Source organism: Numenius arquata, chromosome 5, assembly GCF_964106895.1.
Source record: "Numenius arquata chromosome 5, bNumArq3.hap1.1, whole genome shotgun sequence".
Classification (NCBI taxonomy): domain Eukaryota; kingdom Metazoa; phylum Chordata; class Aves; order Charadriiformes; family Scolopacidae; genus Numenius; species Numenius arquata.
The window spans coordinates 19,702,637-19,724,410 of NC_133580.1; the positions used below are offsets into that span (position 1 = coordinate 19,702,637).

At 49.6% G+C, this 21,774-nt stretch overlaps 1 protein-coding gene across 1 annotated transcript; it reads right to left on the reverse strand.

The window, feature by feature from the left end:
* Window positions 1–2,831: 2,831 nt before the first annotated feature.
* On the reverse strand, window positions 2,832–19,075 carry F9 (coagulation factor IX). Its single transcript, XM_074147532.1, has 8 exons — window positions 19,009–19,075; window positions 15,556–15,719; window positions 15,186–15,210; window positions 13,440–13,553; window positions 11,615–11,743; window positions 8,908–9,161; window positions 7,017–7,134; window positions 2,832–3,376 (listed from the first exon to the last, which is right to left on the reverse strand). The coding sequence occupies exons 1-8, from the start codon at window positions 19,073–19,075 to the stop codon at window positions 2,832–2,834; spliced, it is 1,416 nt and encodes a 471-aa protein (XP_074003633.1).
* Between the last annotated feature and the right edge of the window lie 2,699 nt (window positions 19,076–21,774).

Below are 21,774 nucleotides of genomic sequence, written 5' to 3' on the forward strand. Positions count from 1 at the left end.
TTTGACTTTTAAGCAGATGTGTGCAAAGAGCATCCGACTGCGTTGAGAGCAGGGTTAATAATGTGCATGCGGTAGTGAATTCGCTCTGTCCCGTCAAAATGAAACGTTTTATACCGTGGACTGAAGGGGGACCTTTATGATCTGACTTGTGAACCATGAATTCTTAGACACAGTCCCAAATTGTTATGTTAAAACATACTGGAGGGTTTTTTTGGTTTTTGTTTTTTTTTTTTAACTATTTGTGACCATTTTTGTACGGAGGAATCATTGAACTACGTGATGGCTGTGGTTGCCTGGGGGGTTCCCCACCACCCTGGTGGGCATTTTTCCAGTTTGGGTGGCCAGTATTGCAGACACCCCCCACACACATCCCCTTAAAACGGTGACCGGCTGAGTCTGAACTGGGCAATGCTGCAAGGCCTAGAAAGATCCCAGTGTTCTTCAGCCACGGGCAACCACAGCAGAGAGGTTTTAACTCATGGAAGGTTGTTTCCATTTACTTTAAAACTGGTCACAAGGCACTTGCTGGGTGGAAAAGTAGGATTCTCTTAAGTTCCCTTCGGGGCTGTTTATAGTGGTAACAATTCTTGTGGTAAGAGTACACATTTTGAGGTACAACTGTAAATATTTGTCTCCAACATAGCACACATTGCATATTAAATGGTTTTAATCTTTTCTGTCTTCCATGGTTTTAAATCTAAGCTTTTATTAATTTATGAGGTTGGTAAGTTCTGCAAATCTGAATGTACAGTCTGAGATTTTTAACATTTGAAACTTTGCACACGACATGGTATGTTACCTTAAGTATGCTGTTGAACTAGGCTCTTCATGTATATGTATAAATTACAGCAGAGAATTTTCTCTGACTGCAAGTTTAAATGAACTATATTGTATATGTACCTGTAAAAAAATGTGTTAAATCTATATTTAAAGATTAAAAACTTGTTAAATAAATTCATATGAGAATATGCAGTTCTGTCCAAACACACCTCTGCTATAATTCTAGAGGGAAAAAAAATAATTCTCACGGTGTTGGTTTTATTTCATTTCTGTGGAATGAATATAACCTTCTTACATGCATTTTGATTTTAAAGTAAGTGGCGGCAGGTGATCCGATTAGCTTTTTGCTGGATGGAGCGGCAGTGGAACTGGGAGAGGCACCTCAGCGCTATCGAAACCCTGCCCTGGCTCGGGGTCTCCCATCACCAGCCTCCCCTGCATCCCACCATGGGAGGGACCTCTGGGCTGGGGACCACGGGGGCCGTATAGGCATCGACAGCCCTTTTGCAGGTGGCGTGGGGACACACAGGGGCACCCCTCGGTGGGGTTGTGCCTCTGGGGCCAGGCCATGGTCCTGTGCTTGGTGCCTGCAGTGTGATAAAGCCTCTGCCCACCCCGATGTGCAGTTCCCAGGGGACATGCTGTTCCCCTCTGCACCCCTGGAGTTTGCCGTGGAGGGAGAGATGGGATGAGCCGGCGCTGGTCTGAGGGAAACCTCCCTCCCCCTGGGATTATTCCCTTCCTCTGGGATTATTACCTTCCCTTGGAGTTGGGAACCGAATTAAGCCCCCTGGAAACAGCCCCACGCAGGCGCTCTGCCCAGCGTAGCCTTTCCCTGGGTGATCAAGTGCAATAGAAAGATAATAAAAGAAAATAAACTCATTTGAGTCATTGGAATGATCTATTTGACTGTTTCTTTCAATAAGAAATTTAGCTCTAGCTTTTTGAAGGGCTTGTGTCAGACGGAAGCTCGTTCTAGTCCTCGCACTCCTGTAAATCAGGTTGTATTCCACTGCACACAAGTGTGCGGGGCTGGTGTGCAACGTGTTAGGAGCCGAGCCCATCTGCACAATTATAAATATGTCTATATGTATAGTTTCTATACAGTTTGTTTGCTCTTTCAGTACTTTCAAATCAGCAGCTGATTTGCTGCCACCTCCCCGTCCCCGTGCCGGGGTGCCAGCGCCTGCCCTGGGCAGGGGACAGGCACCTCCCAGCGAGGGTCCTGCCACCCGCTCAGAGCAGGCACTGGGGTGGCACTGGGGTGTCCCTGCACTCAGGGGGCATCCCCCAGGCTCAGCCGGGAAGGGCAGCGCTCCATCTCCATCACCACCAGCAGCACCCGTGGCCGCAGTCTCTGATTTAACATGATTAACACAAGAGACCAGGACAGGTAACGAGCACTAAGCAGCTCTCTTTATAATCCTAACAAGGCTCCACCGAAATCATTAGCATAAAGCCCACCACTGCCTTTAGATGAGTTTTATGCAGATTTCAGGTCTGTGTATACAGCCAATTTGCTGCAGTCCTAAAGCAGGAGGGGCGTTTTCTGCTGCCTGTGCTCCATCTCAGCCTGGCTCCTGCGAAAACCTCCGGCCGAGGGTGCTGCGGGTGCGATGCTTCCCCTGTTCCCCTCCCTCCTGGGCTCCTGCTGCAGGGACGATGCTGGATGTGGGTGTCACAGCCACCCAGTGGCCGCTGGGCTCCCCTTGACCAGCCGTGGGCAATGCCGGTGGCATGCTGGCCCCGGGCAAGCATGAGCCATGCCCCGGCTCATCAGCCTCTGCAGTTGGGATCGGGGGGATTTAAACCATCTCAGCAGCACTGGTGCGTTCAGGAATGCAGTCGGGGATAATTAAAAGGGCTTTTTATTTCCTTGTTACCACATTTCCATGGCGTTCTCTCAACTTTTGCCTTCCAAGAGCGGAAATTAGTTCATTTAGGAACTTTTATTAAAACACAACAATTTCTGAAAAGCACACAGAGGTTGCTATGGTCTCTTTTCAACGAACCAGTCCATCCCCAGCTTGGCAGAAACTCCCGGTGGTTAGTTAAACCTTTGTGATGTCCTTTATCCACTTCAGGTACTTGGACACCCTGGTGTAGATGCCGTATTTGCCTGGCTTGGCACATTCCTCACCCCAGCTGGTGATCCCCGTGAGGAACCAGGTGCCCTCGATCTCGGTGGTGTAGGGTCCTCCGCTGTCCCCCCCGCAGGTGTCACTGCCCCCAGCTGAGAAGCCGGCGCAGAACATGTTCTGCAGGATGGTGGTGGAGGTGCTCTTCAGGCAGGTCGGCCGGTCGACGAAAGGCACCTTGAGAATCTGGAGGACGGTGGCCGGCCGGCCGCGGAAGAGCGTGCTGCCCCAGCCGCTCACCGTCCCCATCCCCAGCTTCAGCAGGGCGTTGGTGAACTCCCGGTTGCCGACACAGATGGGGGTGACGTAGCTGTTGAAGCTGAGCGGCTGGTCCAGCTCCAGGAGGGCGATGTCGTTGTGGTGCTTGTTGATGGTGGCGTTGTACGTGGGGTGGGGAAGGATTTTCACCACCTTACGCCACTGCTCTGTGTTGTCTTCCTCGTTGGTGTTGTATTCACCTGTGGAAACAAGCGTGGCTCGGGCACCATGGCTGGACCAGTGACTGTGCCCTGGGCATGCCACCACAGTGGGACACCACCCTGATGGTGGTTGCAAAGGGATGATCACCGCACATCCCAGCCTTCGGGAAGCTCTGAGCCTGGTGCCAACAAGGCTGCTTGCTCCTCGTCAAAGGTGTTGGAAGTTCCCCCACGGCAGCACCTCTGTGGTCCCCGCAGCCAGCAGGACCTGGACCCCCAGATGTGGCACCGACTGATCAAGTGGCAAAGGCCCAGATGCTTTTGCCAAGGTTAGTCACAACGTGGCTGTTCTTGGGATTTAGCACCCTCACACCTATTTAAAGGGGATGTTGCCCTAGCACCAAAAGGGGGAAAGCCTCTAGAAAGTCCTCAACACAGGAAGGACATGGACCTGTTGGAACGGGTCCAGCGGAGGGCCACAAAAATGATCAGAGGGATGGAGCACCTCCCCTATGAAGACAGGCTGAGAGAGCTGGGGTTGTTCAGCCTGGAGAAGAGAAGGCTCCAAGGAGACCTTAAAGTGGCCTTCCAGTACCTGAAGGGGTCTACAGGAGAGATGGGGAGGGACTCTATCAGGGAGTGTAGGCATAGGACAAGGGGTGATGGTTTTAAATTGAAAGAGGGGAGATTGACATTAGACATTAGGAAGAAATTCTTTGCTGTGAGGGTGGTGAGACCCTGGCCCAGGTTGCCCAGAGAAGCTGTGGCTGCCCCATCCCTGGAGGGGTTCAAGACCAGGCTGGATGGGGCTTTGAGCAACCTGGTCTGGTGGGAGGTGTCCCTGGCCATGGCAGGGGGGCTGGAACTCGATGATCTTTAAGGTCCCTTCCAACTCTAACCATTCTATGATTCTAATTAAAAATCTTAGTTCAAAATAAATTAGTGAAGAGAAACCTGACCTTGCCTTTTCCAAAACCGCACAAATGGGAGGGCAGGGGGGTATGAAATGCCACCCCCGCCCCAATGCTCACAGGTGCCCCTCGTCCCTGCTGCCCTCAGGAGGCTCAGCTGGCTCCAGGCTCCTGTGATTGAGTTGCCAGCAGCCCGTTACCTCCCCTCCTGGCTTGTGTAACAGGTAGAGGGAAGGGAAAACGTTCTGTGGTCTCAGGTTGGTGAATGAGCAGCCTTTGGCTCTGCCTGCAGCCGAACCTCCTCTCCTGCCCGGGAACCGGGTGTGCTGAGGGCTCTGGAGCAGGATGACTTTTCTCGCAGCCCCAGAGCCTCAGGGTGCGTTTAACCCCTGCTGCGGTACCGCTCCACGCTCTGCTCTAATCTCCAGAACACACCGTCTCCTCTAAACAAACATCTGCAGCGCTCCTGGCCCTGGCAGTGTCCTGTGTCTGCCGCGTCTGCCGGCGAGGAGCGGCAGGGAGCCCGGCGAGAGAGGTGAGGCAGATTTCTCTCTTCGTTAATGCCTGATGAAGGCGGCTTTGGTGGCTGGTGCTGCTGCCGTGCTCTGCCAGGGTTGGTGGGGTTGGTTTTTTTTTTGCAGCAGAGTGTGAACGTCAGCTCCCTCGCAGGCTGCGTTTCTACGGTGTCGGTGCAAGACAGATGTGGGGGAGACTTTCAGAAGGTGGTTTTTTTTTTTTTTCTTGCGTCTACGGCTGCTTACTATTGCCGGGAACCTGGAAACATGCTTCAGGGAGGAAAGTGGAGAGGCAAAGGATAGGGGAGGGGAGTGCTTCTTCCACCCCCTGCTCTTGATTTTGGGGCCTCCTAGGATGTCACAGACAAAGCTGAACACTTAGCGTGAATGGATGTGAAGGAATCGGATGTTGCCCGTGCACTGCGTATGGTGCAGGCGCAATTTCAACAGTGCCTGAAGCCCTACAAAATCATGTTTTTGGTTTCTTGACTTATGGCCGGTCCAAAATCCTGCCCTGGCAACCCAACGGTGTGAAGGTAGTGGAAGGGGAGCTGGCTGATAACGTACCCTAAACGGAGGGGTGGTGTGTGACATGCAGGAGAGAGCCTGAAAGGAGAGGCAGCTTGGTGCAGATGCAGCAAATGCCAAACCTCTGCCCTGGTGGAAATGTGTTTTTTGGGGGGGTAGACTGGTTTTGCCCAGGGCATCTTGTGCTTTCTCACCTTAGCGGGTGCAAGGCTGGGCTTTGGGCTGGGCTTTCCAGCAAAACTGCCTGAAAGTAGACAGCAAAAAATGCTGTGACCCCCATCAGGTGGTGCCCAGCCCCATAGCACTTGGTCTCCAGGGTCTGGCCTGAAGCTTGTCTGTGTTAACATGGAAGGTGAAGCTGCAGCCGGAGCCCTCTTGATGAGCTTATTTCTTTAGAGAAAACGCTTCAAGGCTCGCGTAGAATGTCATTTTTGTCACTATTTCATAGTGTTTAAACAGAAAGCATGACTCTTCCGCGCCTCCTCTCGGTGCTGGTTGTAGCAATGACTAACCCTATCAGCGTTCCCCTCCTGTCCCTGTCAGCTGTAACCCTCCTGCACTAGATACTCATACAGGGCAGAAACAAGCAATTTGGGGAAGCTGATTCTGCCGCAGCTGTGAAATGTGGCACCGTGACGTTTGCCGAGGCCGCGCGCTGAGTTATCAGCAGGCTGGAGAACCGCTGGGTACCACAAGTTGGGGGGAAACATCATTTTTTTTTTTTTTTTCAAGCAGAGATGATGTTTGTTTTGTAAAGTAGCAGCATCACTTGCGGTGTGATCCAACCACGTTGTCCCTGTCTAACTTCCCAGAACCCCCGATGAAAAAGCACAGTTCCTCACGTGCCAGCCCCATCTCTCTACTTCAATCCAGAAATTCTATTTACTTCTAAAGAAGATAGAAGCAAAAGTAGTCATCTTCTCTAGGCAGGCTACTGGTGCCCCTCTTGCACCAGCCACACAAATCCGTGCTCTGAGAGTTGCGTGAAAACTTAGTGTGACCCCCAAGAATCACTAGTGAGGTCCTATGTGACCAGCAGAGATAAAAATCCATCACACCAGCTCGTGAAGCTGGAGAGGGACTTTTTACAAGGTCATGTAGTAATAGGACTAGGGGTAATGGCTTCAAACTGAAAGAGGAGAGTTTAGATTAGATCTCGGGAAGAAATCTTTCCCTCTGAAGGTGGTGAGACCCTGGCCCAGGTTGCCCAGAGAAGCTGTGGCTGCCCCATCCCTGGAGGGGTTCAAGGCCAGGTTGGATGGGTCTTTGAGCAACCTGGTGTGGTGGGAGGTGTCCCTGCCCAGGGCAGGGGGCTGGAACGAGATGGTCTTTAAGGTGCCTTCCAACCCAAACCATTCTTTGAAGCAGCATTTTAACTGAAGTCCACCAGGCTTTTAAGCAGCCTGGGGTTCTCAGGTGACCGTGCCTGTGGTCAGGTTGAGCTGTGTTTGCAAGATGGTCCAGAGGCTCTGTGGCTTTGGGACCAAGGCCAGACCCAGCTCTTTGTTCCCACCAGAGGTGGTGGCACCTACAGAGACCAGGCTGCTGAACTACTTCAACCTGCAACTGGGGCCTCAGTGTCCCAAAGCAACTTGTTCCACGTTGCCCCCCATCGTGGTGGTGTGGGTCCCAGGGTTCTGTGCAACGCCTCGTGCCTGGCCAGTGCAAGCCCTGCCCCACGCCCCTTGTCCCCCCTGCTGGTCCAATGCCACCCTAGGTGCTCACCTGCCACCGCCATGACGTTGTCACCTGGCTGCAGGCAGTGGGCTGCCGTCACCAACCACTTCTCATTGATGATGGACGCGCCACAGAAGCCCACCCCATGGCTGTTCACCAGGTGGATCTGTGGGAGCAAAAGGAAAACACATCCATGGGTTTGTGCAAATCAGTGGGGAATAAGCGTGGGATGCAGGGTTTTTCTTTGGCTATGGGACCGGCTGTGTTTAGGTTCTACAGGCCCAGTGCTGCCAGAGGCGCTGCCCTTCAGGGGGGTCCCTGCCCCTCGGTCCCCTGCTGTGTCACAGGGGGTGGCCAACACTGCCCCACACATGTGTTAGTGCCCCATTGCCATCCTCCCTCTGCTGCCAGGCTGGGAGGGCCAACAGCCCCAAATACAAACCTCAGCTAACACTCAGAGCAGCTGAATTACAAGAGCTTCCACACTCACCTCCTAAAAGTGTTTTGCCGGTGATTAGATCTTAACTAGTTAACTAGGGACAAAAATCTTAACTACCCATTTCATTTGGGCATCGAACTGCCTCAGTACTTATGGGGCACCAGCCAGGACATCCCTTATGCTAAAACTTGTAATGACATTATCAGCTGACTTGGTGGACTGTGTTTAAAAGAAGGATTTCTTTATAATTCACCCGTTTCCTTCCTTTCACGTGAGGTGGCTCGCCACCGTCTCTCTGCTCCTACTTCCCACGGATTTACTCGTTTGATGCCTCGTTAGAGGCTGCACTTTAAGGAGTTCGGTATCCTTAAGGAAGAGGATGCAGCTAGCCCACGGTGATGAGCGGCTGGCCACGGGAGGGCAGCGCAGGCTGCCGGTGGCGACTGCTGCCGCTGAGCCCAGAGCCCACGGGTGGCTGCGGGTGCCAGAATACCCGTGGAGCAGCCAGGGAGGAGACAGGGACAGGGTTTATAAAGCCCTTTGGTGGGATCTGAGCCCCACAACCACCCCCAAGCCCCAGGGGAATGTCGCATCCCTCCTGGCTGCTCCCTGCATCCCAGCAGGCTGAGCATCTTCACTTGCCAGCTGGCAAAAGGGACACCAAGACTTTTTTTCCAGCAGGTCCCTGGTGAGGCAAGTCTCCATAAACACAGCCAACTAGCCAGACTTGGTGGGCTTGTAGTGTGTGAGTTTACTTGCTTTATGGATACTAATTTCTCATGTTTAACTTGCTGGTTCTCCTCCTGACTCTCTGTGGCCACATGGTGGGTCCCATCATCACCTGTAGCTTGTCCCACAACAGGCTGTGCCAGAAAACCCTGCGCGTCTCAGGCAGTGGTATGGCCATTCCTAAAACCTCATCTGAATTCATTATTTTCCACTCTCAGCCACTGAGATTTCTGGGCTCACTGAAGCCAGAGTAGAGTTTAAGGGCAGTAGATGAGTTCGAAAAAGATCCAAGCCAGGAGCTACCTTTCCTTTTGAGAACAATTTAAAAGTATTTGCAGAAGGGTGGGTTGGAGGGGGTTTCTTTGCAGCCCCCCTCCCCCTTTTGCAATGTCACTTTTGGTGTGGGAGAGATGACTCGCATGTCACAAGTTGGATTTGGTAGATGTCATACAAGGACAGATCCTTTGTTGGTATAAATTGTCATGGATCTGTTGAAACTGATGGAGCCAAAAAATGAACTGCACTGTTCCTTGCAAACCTGTGCCTTGCAAAGCTCCCGTTCCTCCGCCCTTGGCTTAACCTTGGTAAATTCATGGACTACTGGGGAATCTGTTGCTATTGCTCAAAAGTTTTGTTGCTGGGGCATAAAACTGTACAGAAAGAAGCTGTACCCTTTGGGTATGTAGAAGGAAGATGATCCTGCGTTCGGAAGGAAATGAGCAGACAGAGCGATTGCTGGGGTTACAGGAGAGCCGCAGAAATCACGAGTACCTGCCAAGGCACCTCTCCTCTCATGCTGTCTGATCCACCCACAACCCGGGTGCCCGTCTTAATTATCGGGGTGATTTTCGTGGTGGGGGTGGCGGCGCTGGCGGCAGTGCTGGTTTCCGTGATGTTGTCAAGCTCCTCGTCATGAGCATCATCGTGGTCGATGGCGGTGGTGTTCCAGTGCTCAAAGGTGTTTATGGCACGGGTGAGCTTGCTCTTGGCTTCGGGAGCTGTGATCCTCCCGCAGGGATATGGCACTGGGAGAGAAAAGGTCATGGTTATGACTGGCTGGGCATCACGCTGAGGGTTACAGCGATCCAGGGAGTAGGTGAGGAGGCAGATGTTGCCTTGTCTCAGCACCCTGTTTGAGGACCGACACGGGAGCCCCAGTGAAGGTGATATATCGTAAGTTCATAGAATCATATAATTGTCCAGGGTGGAAGGGACCTTTCAGGTCGAGTCCGACCATCAACCCAACACTGACAAAAACCATCACTAAACCATGTCCCTCAGCACCACGTCTGTCCGGCTTCTAGATGCCTGCAGGGATGGTGACTCCACCCCTTCCCTGGGCAGCCTGTTCCAATGCGTAATAACCCTTTCAGTTTAAAATTTTTTCCTAATATCCATCCTAATCCTCCCCTGGCGCAACTTGAGGCCATTTCCTCTTGTCCTTTCACCTGTTCCTTGGGAGAAGAGACCGACCCCCCCCGGCTACACCCTCCTTTCAGGGAGTTGTAGAGAGCAAATGTGTCATATGTAAGAGCAGCAAAATATGCTCAAAGTATACAAATACGTAAGAGCAGCAAAAGCGTGCATTGCTTCTGGGCTGTAGAAATGACACCTGAACAGCTTTTAAAAAGAAGAAAGGTGGTGAGAGAGAGGATGTGCCTGACGGGAGGGTGCAGCGGCGCCTGTATTCGGCGGGATGTGGAGGGACATACCCGGGAGGTTTGCTGCGGGGGGCGGCCGGGCGCTTGGCTGACATTTCTACAGCAAGTAACTCCAGTACAACAAAAGTCCAGCTGGGAGAGGGCAGGAAATCAGATCTGCCAATTGTACAGATAATCCTGCTTGGCACCAAGGTGAGGAAAACATTAATAAACCCTTTCTGGAGTTGTAGATTTTCTCTGTTAATGAAGATCTCAACTGCAGGCTCGCTTCAGACGAGCTCTTCCTGTCTCTCCCCTATGCAGTGCGTGCCAAATTCCTGCTGACGGTGGCAGTCAAAATAGTAAATAGCATCAGGCATTGTCTTTCATCTGAAAAGCTTTTGACAGCACTATGCAAACAAACATTAGTGTAAAATCAGATCTAAGTGTGGCCTACTGAGACTTCATATTTTTTTTTTTTTAAACTGTCCGCTATAGGACCGGGGCTTAAATAAGTGTTGAGTGATAGAAAGTGCCACCCATGAGGTTAGGCTAGGAAATGAAGGTTTCAGAGCCAACAAAAGCTAAGCTTTTGCAGGAAGGGCAATTACCCAACCTGAAAGATGATCTTATTGCTAACAGTAAAACTTTCTGGTCCAGTGAAAACGATACGGTGTGTTGGGCAACACAGACCCGAGCTCTTAATGATCTCCATTAACAGAAGGACTCCTGGACTAAGGTACTTCCTACAGTGGTTGCTGAAAGTCAGCATTTTTAGTAGCTGAAATTGTTCCTGGCTGTAGCTATCAGACCTTCAGAAACCAACTCACCCGTGTGGGTGCATGAGTACTGGCTTAGGTGTGCAGATCTGGTACTCTCAGGTGTTAAAAAGATGACAGCATCAGATGTTAAATTGACCTTACATGACAAAATATTTCTCTACTCCATCTCCTCTTTCCTCTGCCAGGTGCTTCTGAGAGAGATGTTCATGCCCAATTAACTTGCCGTGTTGTGGTGGGTTGGGATTGCATGTGTGGGTGTAGTTAGAGAGGGTGTAACAGCCTGGGAGCCAGGTAAAATTGGGGAATATAACAAGAACCAGCTATTCTTTATCCCTTTATGGAGTTGCAACCTCAAGCCATGCATTTCTCCTCCACCACTCTCAATACCACAGCTAAACCACAGGGTCTAGCTCCTGCGTAGGGTCTTTGTGTGTAGATACACACTGTTGGGAGGACAGCACCACCACAAAGCTTCCTTTGTTTCCACCCAGCTTGGGGAATTACAAGGCACTGCGTGATGGCCAGCCATGAAACGGGCCATCAGGGGAATTTACAGTAAGAAAGATTGTCTTTTGTTCTGAAAAAAACCCAGAGCATCCTCAGTGTAGGATCAGTAATTAAACAGTAGCTCCTCTTGGAAGAACATGGGAGTGAACTCTGGCTGGATGGACACCAGTGCATATGCTGGTGTAGCTGAACATCACACTTCTGCCCCCAGAAAACTACTGATCCATATCTAGACATATAAGATGGCTGCAAGTGGTAGAGGCGCCTGTCTGAGCAGCCATCTGAAATGAGCATTTGCCTTGTGAACAATTTCCTGGACAACTACCCTCCTTCTCCACCCACCCAGGATAAAAAAGGGGTGGTTAAATCATGTCCTTCAAACCTGACCCCACATCTGCTGTTGGGAAAGTGCAGGGTTGGGCTCTTTACATTTGCTGAGCAGGAAAAGAAGGCTGGATATTGCATTTCTGTGTGATTCATGTGCCTAAATCCAGGACAGGACCTTAGAAACTTTCACCCAAATCTCTTAAAAACACTTTAAAAGTTAACCTGTAGGTTCACAGGACTTTCCGTCTTCGTGAAGCCTGTAGCCAGAAGCGCAGGAACACACAACTTTCCGCGGCGGGTCGTGCCTGCAAAAGTGCTTGCAGCCTCCATTTTTAATCGCACAAGTGAAGTCTGAAAGAAATTGAAATGAAACAGTGGAAGCCCTTCTGAAATACAACCGGCTAGAGGTTTGTTGGGACTTGGGCCTTTGGCCTCAGCCTATAACCCACTCCGGTTGTTCCAGACTATGGAAAACATGTGCTTGTTTGCAAGGAGAGTGTCCTCCTTCCAAGTCATACCCCTGCTTGGAATGAAGGAGCTCCAGGCACCTCTTTGAGAAGGCAGGTTGAGGAACGGCCCTGGGAGAGGTCCTGGTGCAGGCTCCTCCTGCCTCCAACAGCTGCGTGCTGCCTGAAATCTGGCAGCCTGACCGTAAAGGGCTCCTGCAAATATTTGGTTACAAGCCATGTGATTTCCCCACCGTTGTGCTGCTTTCCTCCCCCCTGCTTCATGCTTACGGCAATCCAGCCCCGTGGGGATGCTGGTGGAGCAAACCCCGAACCCAAGAAGGGCTTTGTCCTGGGATGGTTGCTGGGCTCTGATTTTGAAACCTTGAGCAAAGCCATATGTTCTTCCTGACATAGGAGTCCCATTTCTGTAGGATGTTTGGTGAAATGGGCCCCATCCTGAGGCATGGAGAGATTCCCGTGACTTCTGTGTGTCTTCTTCCACCCTACCTCGCACTGCTCTGTGGTGGGAACACCATCTCTTGGAGGTGGGAAACCACTAATCCACAGACGCCCTTTTAATTCTCAGTGAGTTTTCAAATAACTTCACAGTAGACTAACTCCACTCCTACTTCCTCAAGGACACCTCCCTTCCTGTAGCCATTTTAATGCCATCATTTACTATTTTTACAGAGCTCCTTTTCACGCCTCACTTCTAGCTCTATTTTTGTTCCTGTCTCACTTCCACGAAAAATCTGCAATGAGACTATTTAAATTTGATGCAGCTTTGAAATGCTCTTTTTAACGTACACTCCTCTCTTGCCAGAGCAGAAGCACAACTAGAAAGGGAATCTTTTATTAGTGCAGTGAGTCTAGCACATTATGCGAGTCGCACAGCCCCTGATTATATTATAAATATAAGAGCTGAATATCCCTCTTGCTTAAATTATCAGCTGTTTGGTTTTCATAAACTCCTCAAGCCATCAGGAAAATATTTGCCTTTTGTTTGCCTTCGGAATCAAGGTCGCTGGTGATAATTATAATTATGAATCTAGCGGAGTGTCATTGAGAGGAGGCTGCGATAATCTTGCCCAGCACCTGCCCCCCAGCCTGGGGTGGGAAATGGGGAGGAAGAGTGGGAGCACGGCGGGGGGGGGGGGGGGGGTGGCCCATGGGGTTGGGTGGAAAACTCTTGCTCTCAGCGGGTGAGCACGTCACCCCTGATTGATGAGCAGCCCCGGAAAGGCTCGTTCTGGGGAGATAAAGGAAGGTCTCTGTGTCAACATTTGTGCTGGCAGCCACAACGCGAACAAAAGACCTTGAGCCTGAGTCTCTGTTGAACCCTGCGTAAGAGCAGGCATCTGGGTGCTGGGCAGAGGTGGAGCTGGGGCTCCACCAGGGGCAGGAGAGGACAGGGACATCCGGTCCTCTGTCCCCAGGCATGTTCCCCGGTAATCCCGTTGCCAACAGGCTGAATTTGCACATTCATGTGAATTACAGCAAGGCAAAACGTGTCTGAAGCAGCCCTCTAGAAGGACGAAGCTCTAGGCCCGCTTTGAGCTGATAGGATTTCTAGTAGGGCAGAACAACCAAGTACGTACCTATCTCACAGTTTCTGCCATCGTACCCAGGCGGGCACCAGCACACGTAGGAACTTACTGCGTCCTTGCAAGTGGCTCCATTTTTGCATGGATTGGGGTCGCACTGATCTCCATCTTGGAGAGAAGACAGCAGAATTAACAAACGTTAAGTGTCCACCACGGCTGGTGCCCACCAAGCGCTGGAGCCTTGCTCTGGGCAAGCCTCCTGTTAAAGACGAGCAATAGACTACACTCCTTCCTTCTTTGTGATGGAAAATAAGTGCCCAAGTGCACAACAGACAACGTCAGCGCTGGGGTAACACCAGCAGCGGGGTCCCAGTGATGTGCCCCATCCCATGTGGGTTAATTCTGCTCCTTTCAGCAGAACTCCTCTTCAGTCACATCTCCTCATGCCACATCTCAACGTGACCTCGTGTCTTGGCTAAGTTAGACAGACAAAGTTGGAAGGTTTGCTTCCCCAAGAGTGGCTAGGATTTCCTGATCCGAATTAGTTTAACGCTACCATCTTTGTTCTCTGAAGGTTTAGGCCTTGGGTTCGGAGACCCCTTTGTGTATTGGGATTGAGATCCTCGGTTATCGCTCTTTCTTTCTAAGTCTTGTATTACTGTTAACTCATCTAGATTTTTCTTTGTATGTCAGGGCTTTTATTTTCCTCGTGGCTGCTGTTGATGCCTGGTGAGGGCAATCGGGGCTCGGTACCACTTGGGTGCTGTGCAAGGGGTGAGCTCCCCTGGAACAGCAGCTTGTGAGCTGAAAGGTAAACCAGGCACTTTGGGTGATAGGGGAATACATGGCATTCATTGTTTTTGAAGAGCTAATCGGTTACAGTGGCAGGGAAAAAAACGCAGTGTTGAGTTTCACCGGCTGGTTTTTCGGAGCCCTACCGTGCAAATGTAACTTTTTTATTTTATAGTCTGGACTGAATAATCTGAATAATTTAAGGCTTTTTAGTGAGATGTTCTGGGCACTTCGCCAATCTACGAAGTGGTTCATTTATTGAAATGTCCTTAAAATCAGTTTCAGATGTTCCAGTGGGCATTGAAATCTTTTTGGTGAGGGACTGAGGAGTTGCCGGGGATGGAGGCTGAGAGGGGGGGAAAAAAAAATACATGGTGGAAAGAAACTGGTGGAGCAGCCAGGGTTTGGGACCACTGGTGTGGATTGCAAACAGCTGTTTGCTGTGATCATGTTTAGGCTCCACTTTAATATGGCGTTTCTAGGGATTCACGCTGGGCTTGCACGAGGCTGTGCCTTATCTGGAGGTCCCTGCTCGAGGGCAGAGCATTTGCTGTTCACTGAAGGGGTGTTAATTATCCCTGTCGTGTTTTGCTCTATACCACGGCTGAAAATAGAAGCCCAGAGCATGACCTGGGCTCAGCAGATCCAGTGGTCTGTGTGAACTGGTTTTGTTCTGTGAGGTTTTGGAAGTTTGTTCAAAAAAAAAAAACCTGCTTGAACAAAGAAAATGGCAAGTTTTTTTTGGAGGGCTTTGTGGTTTTTTGTTTGGGGTTTAGTGGGTTTTTTTGGTTGGTGTTTTTTTTTTTTTTTTTTTTTTTACTTGCAATTTTTCTATAACTGGGGCAGTCCCAGGCTGGGTGGCTGCAGGATTTAGGGTGCATGACTCTGCCTAGCTCTGTCATAACATGGTTTCTGAATGCTGGAATACATTTGTTTCAATAAACATCTGCTGCTTATGCACTGAGAGATGACTATTATGCATTTGGACATGAAGAAAGCAGCTCTTACCAATGTATGTTTTCCAAAACTCCATCTGCAAAGGGAAAAGAAAAAAAGAGAAAAAAAAAAAAAAAGGTTTCCTTTGATTTCTAATTTCTAGGCACTGCCTGACTGAAGTAGTAAAGGGATGACTCCAAAGATAAAGCAAAAGACTGGCAGGAAAACAACCACCTCCATAATCCCAGTGGTGACCAACAAACCTTTAAAGCAGTTCCCCAGCCCAACTGACGGATCACAAATGAGAATAAAACACGATAGATGCTGCGCTTGGCCCCTGCAGGTTTTCCCCTTGCTGTTCACCCAAGAGGCTCGTAAAGGAGCGGGCTGGGGGGGAGAGGGAGGGAACGAGGTGTTGCCTTTTTGCCTCAGCGATACTCACTGTTTTCTCTGTGTTTTCAAACACCTCTCGGGCTTCTTCATAGCTGCATTTTTCCTCTATGCACTCTCTCTCAAGGTTCCCAGGAATAACCTCTTCCAGTCTGTTTGAATTGGCTCGCCTTCGCCTCTGCAGAACCGAGCTCGCCTCTTTGCTCTCGATGAAGACTGCGATTTGAAAAGAAAGAGGGGCTAGGGAGGAGCACGTGCCATGGTGGGATGCAGCCAGGGCTGTCAGGGCCCTGTTGTCCCAAAAAGCAAGCCTTTTCCATCCGTTTGCCCCTCTCGTTGCCCCAAGGCCAGGGACGTTCCAGGACCGTTTTCATCTACTTGAGGTTTCTTCGGTGTCTAACTTAAGTGCAATCCAGAGGATCAAATCTTGGAGAACCAAGAGTCAAGGTAGACAATAGACAGAAATGACTGATGGTGACAGGCTGATTAGGAGCTCGGAAGTTTGATGCTTAAAATACCCTAAAGCAGATGGTGTGAGTGTCTCCTGTCATAGATGCAGGGATCGGAATAAGCTATTTGAGAGGGGAAAATAATAGGCCTTTTCATGCTGCTGCTTGGTGACGCCTTGTTTGGATACAGAAATTGTCCTGCTTTAACTGTCTCTGCCTATTTTGGCCCTGAAAGGCCATTTGCGTCTGCAGCTGTGGCCCTTAGAAGCTGTGAGCCATTTTCTTCTCTCCCCTGCACCTTGCCTTTGCCCATGTGCCCGGGTATCACTGTTTTGTGCTGGCAGGAAGGGTGGCATGAGCCCTCCTCACCCCCTGGGCCAGGTCATGTCAATGAGGTGGTGTGCATCTATCCACCTTCAACTTCTGACCAAGCTCCTGGTCAGAAACCACCAGCAGAGAGCTGCTGGCGCTGCAGGGACTCCTGGTCTAGGTAGGATGTCCATGGTGGCCACCAGCCTTCCCGTGGTGGCTGCCTGGTGAGGGGCACAAGGACATGCAGTCCTGTCATGGTGCTACCATGAATGCTCTCCCAGCAGGGCTGCGCGTCCCATCAGCAGGGTCAACAGCAGCAACCTCCCCATGGCAGGGTTGGAACTAGGTGATCTTTAACGTCCCTTCCAACCCAAACCATGCTATGATTCTATGAAAGCTATCCGGCACGGTTTGCTCCTCACCCACCTCTTGGAGACTCCCATCTCTGCTGAGCACTTTTCTCCCATCCCACAGCTCCAAAAAAGACATTATTTACCCAGAGGATTGTTGCCGCTTTGCCTCCCCAGCCTCTCCTCTCTCTCCACCCTCTCTTAGCTCTCGCAGCCATGTCCCTTTTTGTCACCAGATGGCATGGTAGGGCAGCTCTTCTTGGAGCTGCTGGTGGCCACCCTGGACACAGACCCTCATCTGGGGACTCTGTGCTGGAAGGGGTTCACACCGCTGAGGGCCTGGCCCCTCTAAGGGTTATGGAGAGCAGGAGCTCAGCCAGGTAGGGAGAGAGAAGAATGAGGAACAAGTACCAGCCCATGGTTCCTTCTCATGGCTAACTTCTGCTCTCCATCCAGAGCAGATCCCAGCCCCTCTGACTGGCAGAGGATTAGTTCTGTTGAACCCTCCTGAGCCCCAGGTGGTTTGCTCTGATTTACGCCATGCCACTGACGGTGTAACTAGCCCCTTCACCTAAAGATCTCTCTCCAAGAGACTGAACTAATTGTTTTTACAATGCTTTTATTCATTGTACAGCAATTTGCACCTCTGCCTTCCTCATGATGGTGTGGTTTGGGTTAAAAATGAAAAGGAGTGTATTCAAATCCTGACCTCAATCTAGTTGTTTGGCAGTAGATATTGATGGGCAAAGCACTGACCTCTGAAGAAGCCAGGCTTCTTTCGAACACTGCAGCCCCTGTGGGGGGTTTCCGGTCCCCTTCCAGCTGCAGGGTTGTGGTTTACATGTGGAACATGAAGGTACACCCCCAAACAAGGCTCACTGGAGCATGGAGGGGACCTACCCCTTCTCTCCATGGCATGGCCTGCAGCCTCCAGCTTGTCCCCAGGCTGGGCAGACAAGGCTCAAGTGAGGAGTGTTCAAGGCCAGGTTGGATAGGGCTTTGAGCAACCTGGTCTAGTGGGAGATGTCCCTGCCTGTGGCAGGGGGTTGGAACTACATGGGCTTTAAGGTTCCTTCCAACCCAAACCATTCTGTGATTCTATGAATGGTGGAGCAGCTTTCCTTGGTTTTGTAGCCCTATTGGGTTCTCCATGTGCTTAGAGCCGGGGTATCCCGACGTGGGCACAGCTTCACATCACCCTGTGTGAAGAGATGCAGCTGTGTTAGACCCTCTCCTTCATCTCTTCCTGGTGGGATGCGCCAAGCACCTGCTGCAATTAACCCATTTAATGGAGGGAACTCACTTTAATGAATGCAGCTTTGCCTCCCTTGGATCCCTCTAGGCTTTCTCAGTTGCTTGCTGATCCCACACGCTGCTTTACAAGCTAAACTTGATTTGAACTGAAGGTTACAGGCACGGTACTCGCTCATGGAAACCACCCTCGCACCAAGAATATACTCACACATGACTTATCAACTTCTGAACCAATATCTGAGAGAGAGAGATGGGTCCCTGGGCCAAGGGGATGTGGGGACAGACTTGTCCTGCTGGTCGAGTATTGTATTTTCTAGGAGGTAACCCTGGGCAGGTGGTGGTACCAATATGAAGTTCTAGTCATTTTTCATTGCTAAGCGAACATTTTGGTTAAAAGGTCCTTTTTTTTTTTTTTTTTTTTTTTTAACCTGTTACTTGCAATGTTTTAATGAAAGAAGCAAGGCCAGCCTTGCACCAAACACGAACTCACACTGGATGTGAACCAGCCGCTGCTGGAACTGTTGCTGCTACAGATAAATCAAGCAACAGCCTGCATTACTACATGTGATTGCCTACATCCATCAACCCCGCTATCCTGTCTGCAGTTTTGGCTGCATCTTACAGTCTTTGTTAAATTCACGCTGGGTTTGGCTTAAAACGGTTCTCGCAGTGGCAAATCCAATGACTGTTTTATGGCTGTGAGCACTTGTTTGTGCTCCGGGACAAAGGGGTGGCACACGCAGAGGTGTGGATGTTGCTCCACCAGCAACGCTCTCCCCTTTTTTTTCCCTTCTCTGTGTGGGTGCCTGCATTCTAAAATGGCTGAATCAAGCTCTGAAAATTTAAAAGCTGCAAAAAAAATTTAAGAAAAATCCCATTCTTAAAAATAATCCCTGTGACACATTCTGCGTAACATCAGCATAAAAGCTATTATTTCATTCCTGAGAAAAGAACCGAAGCTTTAAAGAGAGGAGCTATGAAATGCCGCAATCCCTCCGAGCTCTCGTCTCTTAACGAGGCTGCACAAGCTGTCCCACCGTCAAGGGACAAGCTGTCCCCTCCTCTGTGCCAGTAACACACACACCCCCACACCCCGTGCACCCAAAAGTGAAGGACTTTTTAGGTTTTAAACGAACCCACCTGTACTTTCGGCAGCAAGGCACGCTCCCAGAAGGCAGAGGGAGAGTACGAGGGGGATAGTTGCCATCTTCTTCCCACTGCCCCAACCTCTCGCTAACAAATTGTCCGGGTCGTGGAGCTCAGTCAATAGTTCCAAAGTGCAAGTGCTTGTTTATTTATTCTGGGTAACCCTTTAATTTAAGGTCCCCAAATGTGCCATTGGCGAGGCTGGCAATGGCAGTGGGGTGTTATATGAGAGAACACGTCTGTGTACAAGAAACCTGATAGGAAACTCCAGTCCTTGGGCTCATCTTCTGCCCCATAGGATATTACTGCTATGTTTAGGGGTTGAGCATGGCACAAGAATAAACTAGTTCAACTTCAGTTGATCTCTTTAAAGCACTGGATTTCCCATTGCTATGAAGGTGATGTTGTTGGTCATAGAAAGGTCTGCATAGCGTGGTCCACATTTTGTCCAAAAGAGGCGTCACAATCCCTTGGAAGGTGACCCTACAGATGATGTTTCCTCTTGGATACCAGGCAGCCTTGGACCAGGGCTGTGTCAGCCAGCATGGTTTCACGCAGGTTAACTAATTAAAAAATTGGATGGAGTGAGGTGAGGCTACTGGTCCGTTACCCAGATCTGCTGGGGCAAACCCTGGATACACCACAGAGTTTCCCAGGTCCTGTACTTGAGGCCACAGGGAGGAACCTGCTGCTTGGTGGCTTGGAAGGTGGGCTGGCATAGGGATGTGCTGATAAAAGGCCGGATTTGGAACAGGGAGAGCGTGCGGGTTCCTGGCTGCAGGGCAGCCAGGGCATGTCCACAGGGTGCTCCTCATCCACACTGGTCAAAGAGTAGACTGAAATGGAGGGAAGATGGAGGAAATAGGAAAAAAAAAAAAGCAGGTTTTCATACAGAAAAAAAAGAGTGGGTGTTCATATGAAACCATTCTTTTTTAATGGTGGGTTACTTACAACTTTTAAAACACATTTCTTCCCTTTTTCTGACTTTCCCCTAATGCAAAGAACTATTTCAAGGTGAGTAACTGCTTTTGGGAAAATACTGAGTATTGTCAAAAAAAAAAAAATTAAACATTCACTTCTGGAAAGGTCAGAAGTCTGTCCCCCACCTCCTTCCTGAGGAGTTGTAGGAAAGGGAAAGTAGGGAGGGACTGAGGGAAAGTTGGCCAAAATCTTTTATCCCACCCTGGGGAGGGTTTGTGGGCTTTCTGCCAGTGACCAGTTCCTCAAAACCTGCTTTCCAGCTCCTGCTTCTCCCCCTACTCCCCCCGTGCACAGGGCAGAATCCAAATCCATTATTGCACCCGTGTGCATCTGGGGCTCGCGGTGCTGTGCCCAACAACGAGAGGGTCTGGGGCAAAGGCATTTTGGGGCAGAACTCTATTTCTGAGTGCAATGTTGGTGCTGTTGATGTTGGTGCTCATCCAGGGAGACGCTGAGCACCTCCCGTGTTGGATGTGCCCATGTCTCGCAGGCTGGAGAGCCAGTACTTGCTATGAGGCTACGATAGCCCTCGGGTAGTTGTTAAAGTGTTTGAGCGAGTTGTGAACCATAAATTCCGTGTGCTCAGTCCAAAAAAATTAAAAATGTTCCTTCGCGCAGCAAATGGGAGAGACATTTATGGTTGTGTGGGTATTTGGAGTTACTTTTGTATGCGGAAAGGACCCATCAGCCGCAGGTAAATATGAGATGCTGAATGTGAGTTACAGCCTTGCGAGATCCGTGTTGCCTAGGTGGAAAAAATCCTTTATTTTCCCTTTTCTTGAGCAAACAAAAGGTCCTGAAACCTATAATTCATCTTGTTTCTTCTTGCTCCATTTGAAATGATCTTTATTCATCACTGACAGTAGCTTTTGTTATCAAATTTGTGTGGTAGATAAATGAGTTAGGATGAGGTAATGTGCTGTTGATGTAAATTGAGTGCAAAGTGAAGAAGGCAATGATCATCTCTCATTTTCTGTGCATAAGAAAATGCAAATGTGAGAAAATAAATTGAGCTAAAATGCTGAAACAATACAACTCCTATCAATAAAGAGGAGTGTAGAGAATGGTCTGCCATAACAAAGGATAATTAGAATCTCATTACTGTAAATATTTTACTTTAGAACATAGGTCAGTCAAATTATTTTTGGTTTATGGTGCATATTTCAGTTGTAATAGTACTTGCAACATTATTGCTAATTAATCTTCACAGAAAATGCCAACATCATTAGAATAAACAAAGCTATTAATACAAATAATTTCTATTGTTTGCTACTACTGCTGTCAACTTCTGGGGCACTAAATTGAAAGCAAAGTCTTTCTTTTTAGATATTTTGCAAACAAAATCCCCTAGAATTCCGATTCCCACCATGGGCACTTCGGAGATGAAAGCTTTGCTGTTTACGTGGATGATATCAATTAGATATTGGATCTGGGTTTGTTTCGACTTCGCTTTCCATGTTCTCAAAAGAAGGCGATTCAAAATACATACACAAGTCATGTTCCTTCCTATTAAAAAGGCTTTTCGTAGCAACGAGTTCTTAGGAGACATCTTTTCTGGTTTGAGTTGTTAGGTTTGGGGCAGTCTTTTTTGGGAAATATCCTTTTTTTTTTTTTTTTGTTGGAACAGAACTGTCCCACACTTGTGGCGGCTGGACATGTGGTTGTGTCAAAGGCAGAAGGAGTTGGCGGGGCACAGGGCAACGTGTTCCCATCAGGGCCACCACCTCAGGCTTGGGGACTGCCCCTCTTTCAGGGAAGCTTTCTGCTGCAAAGTGAAAT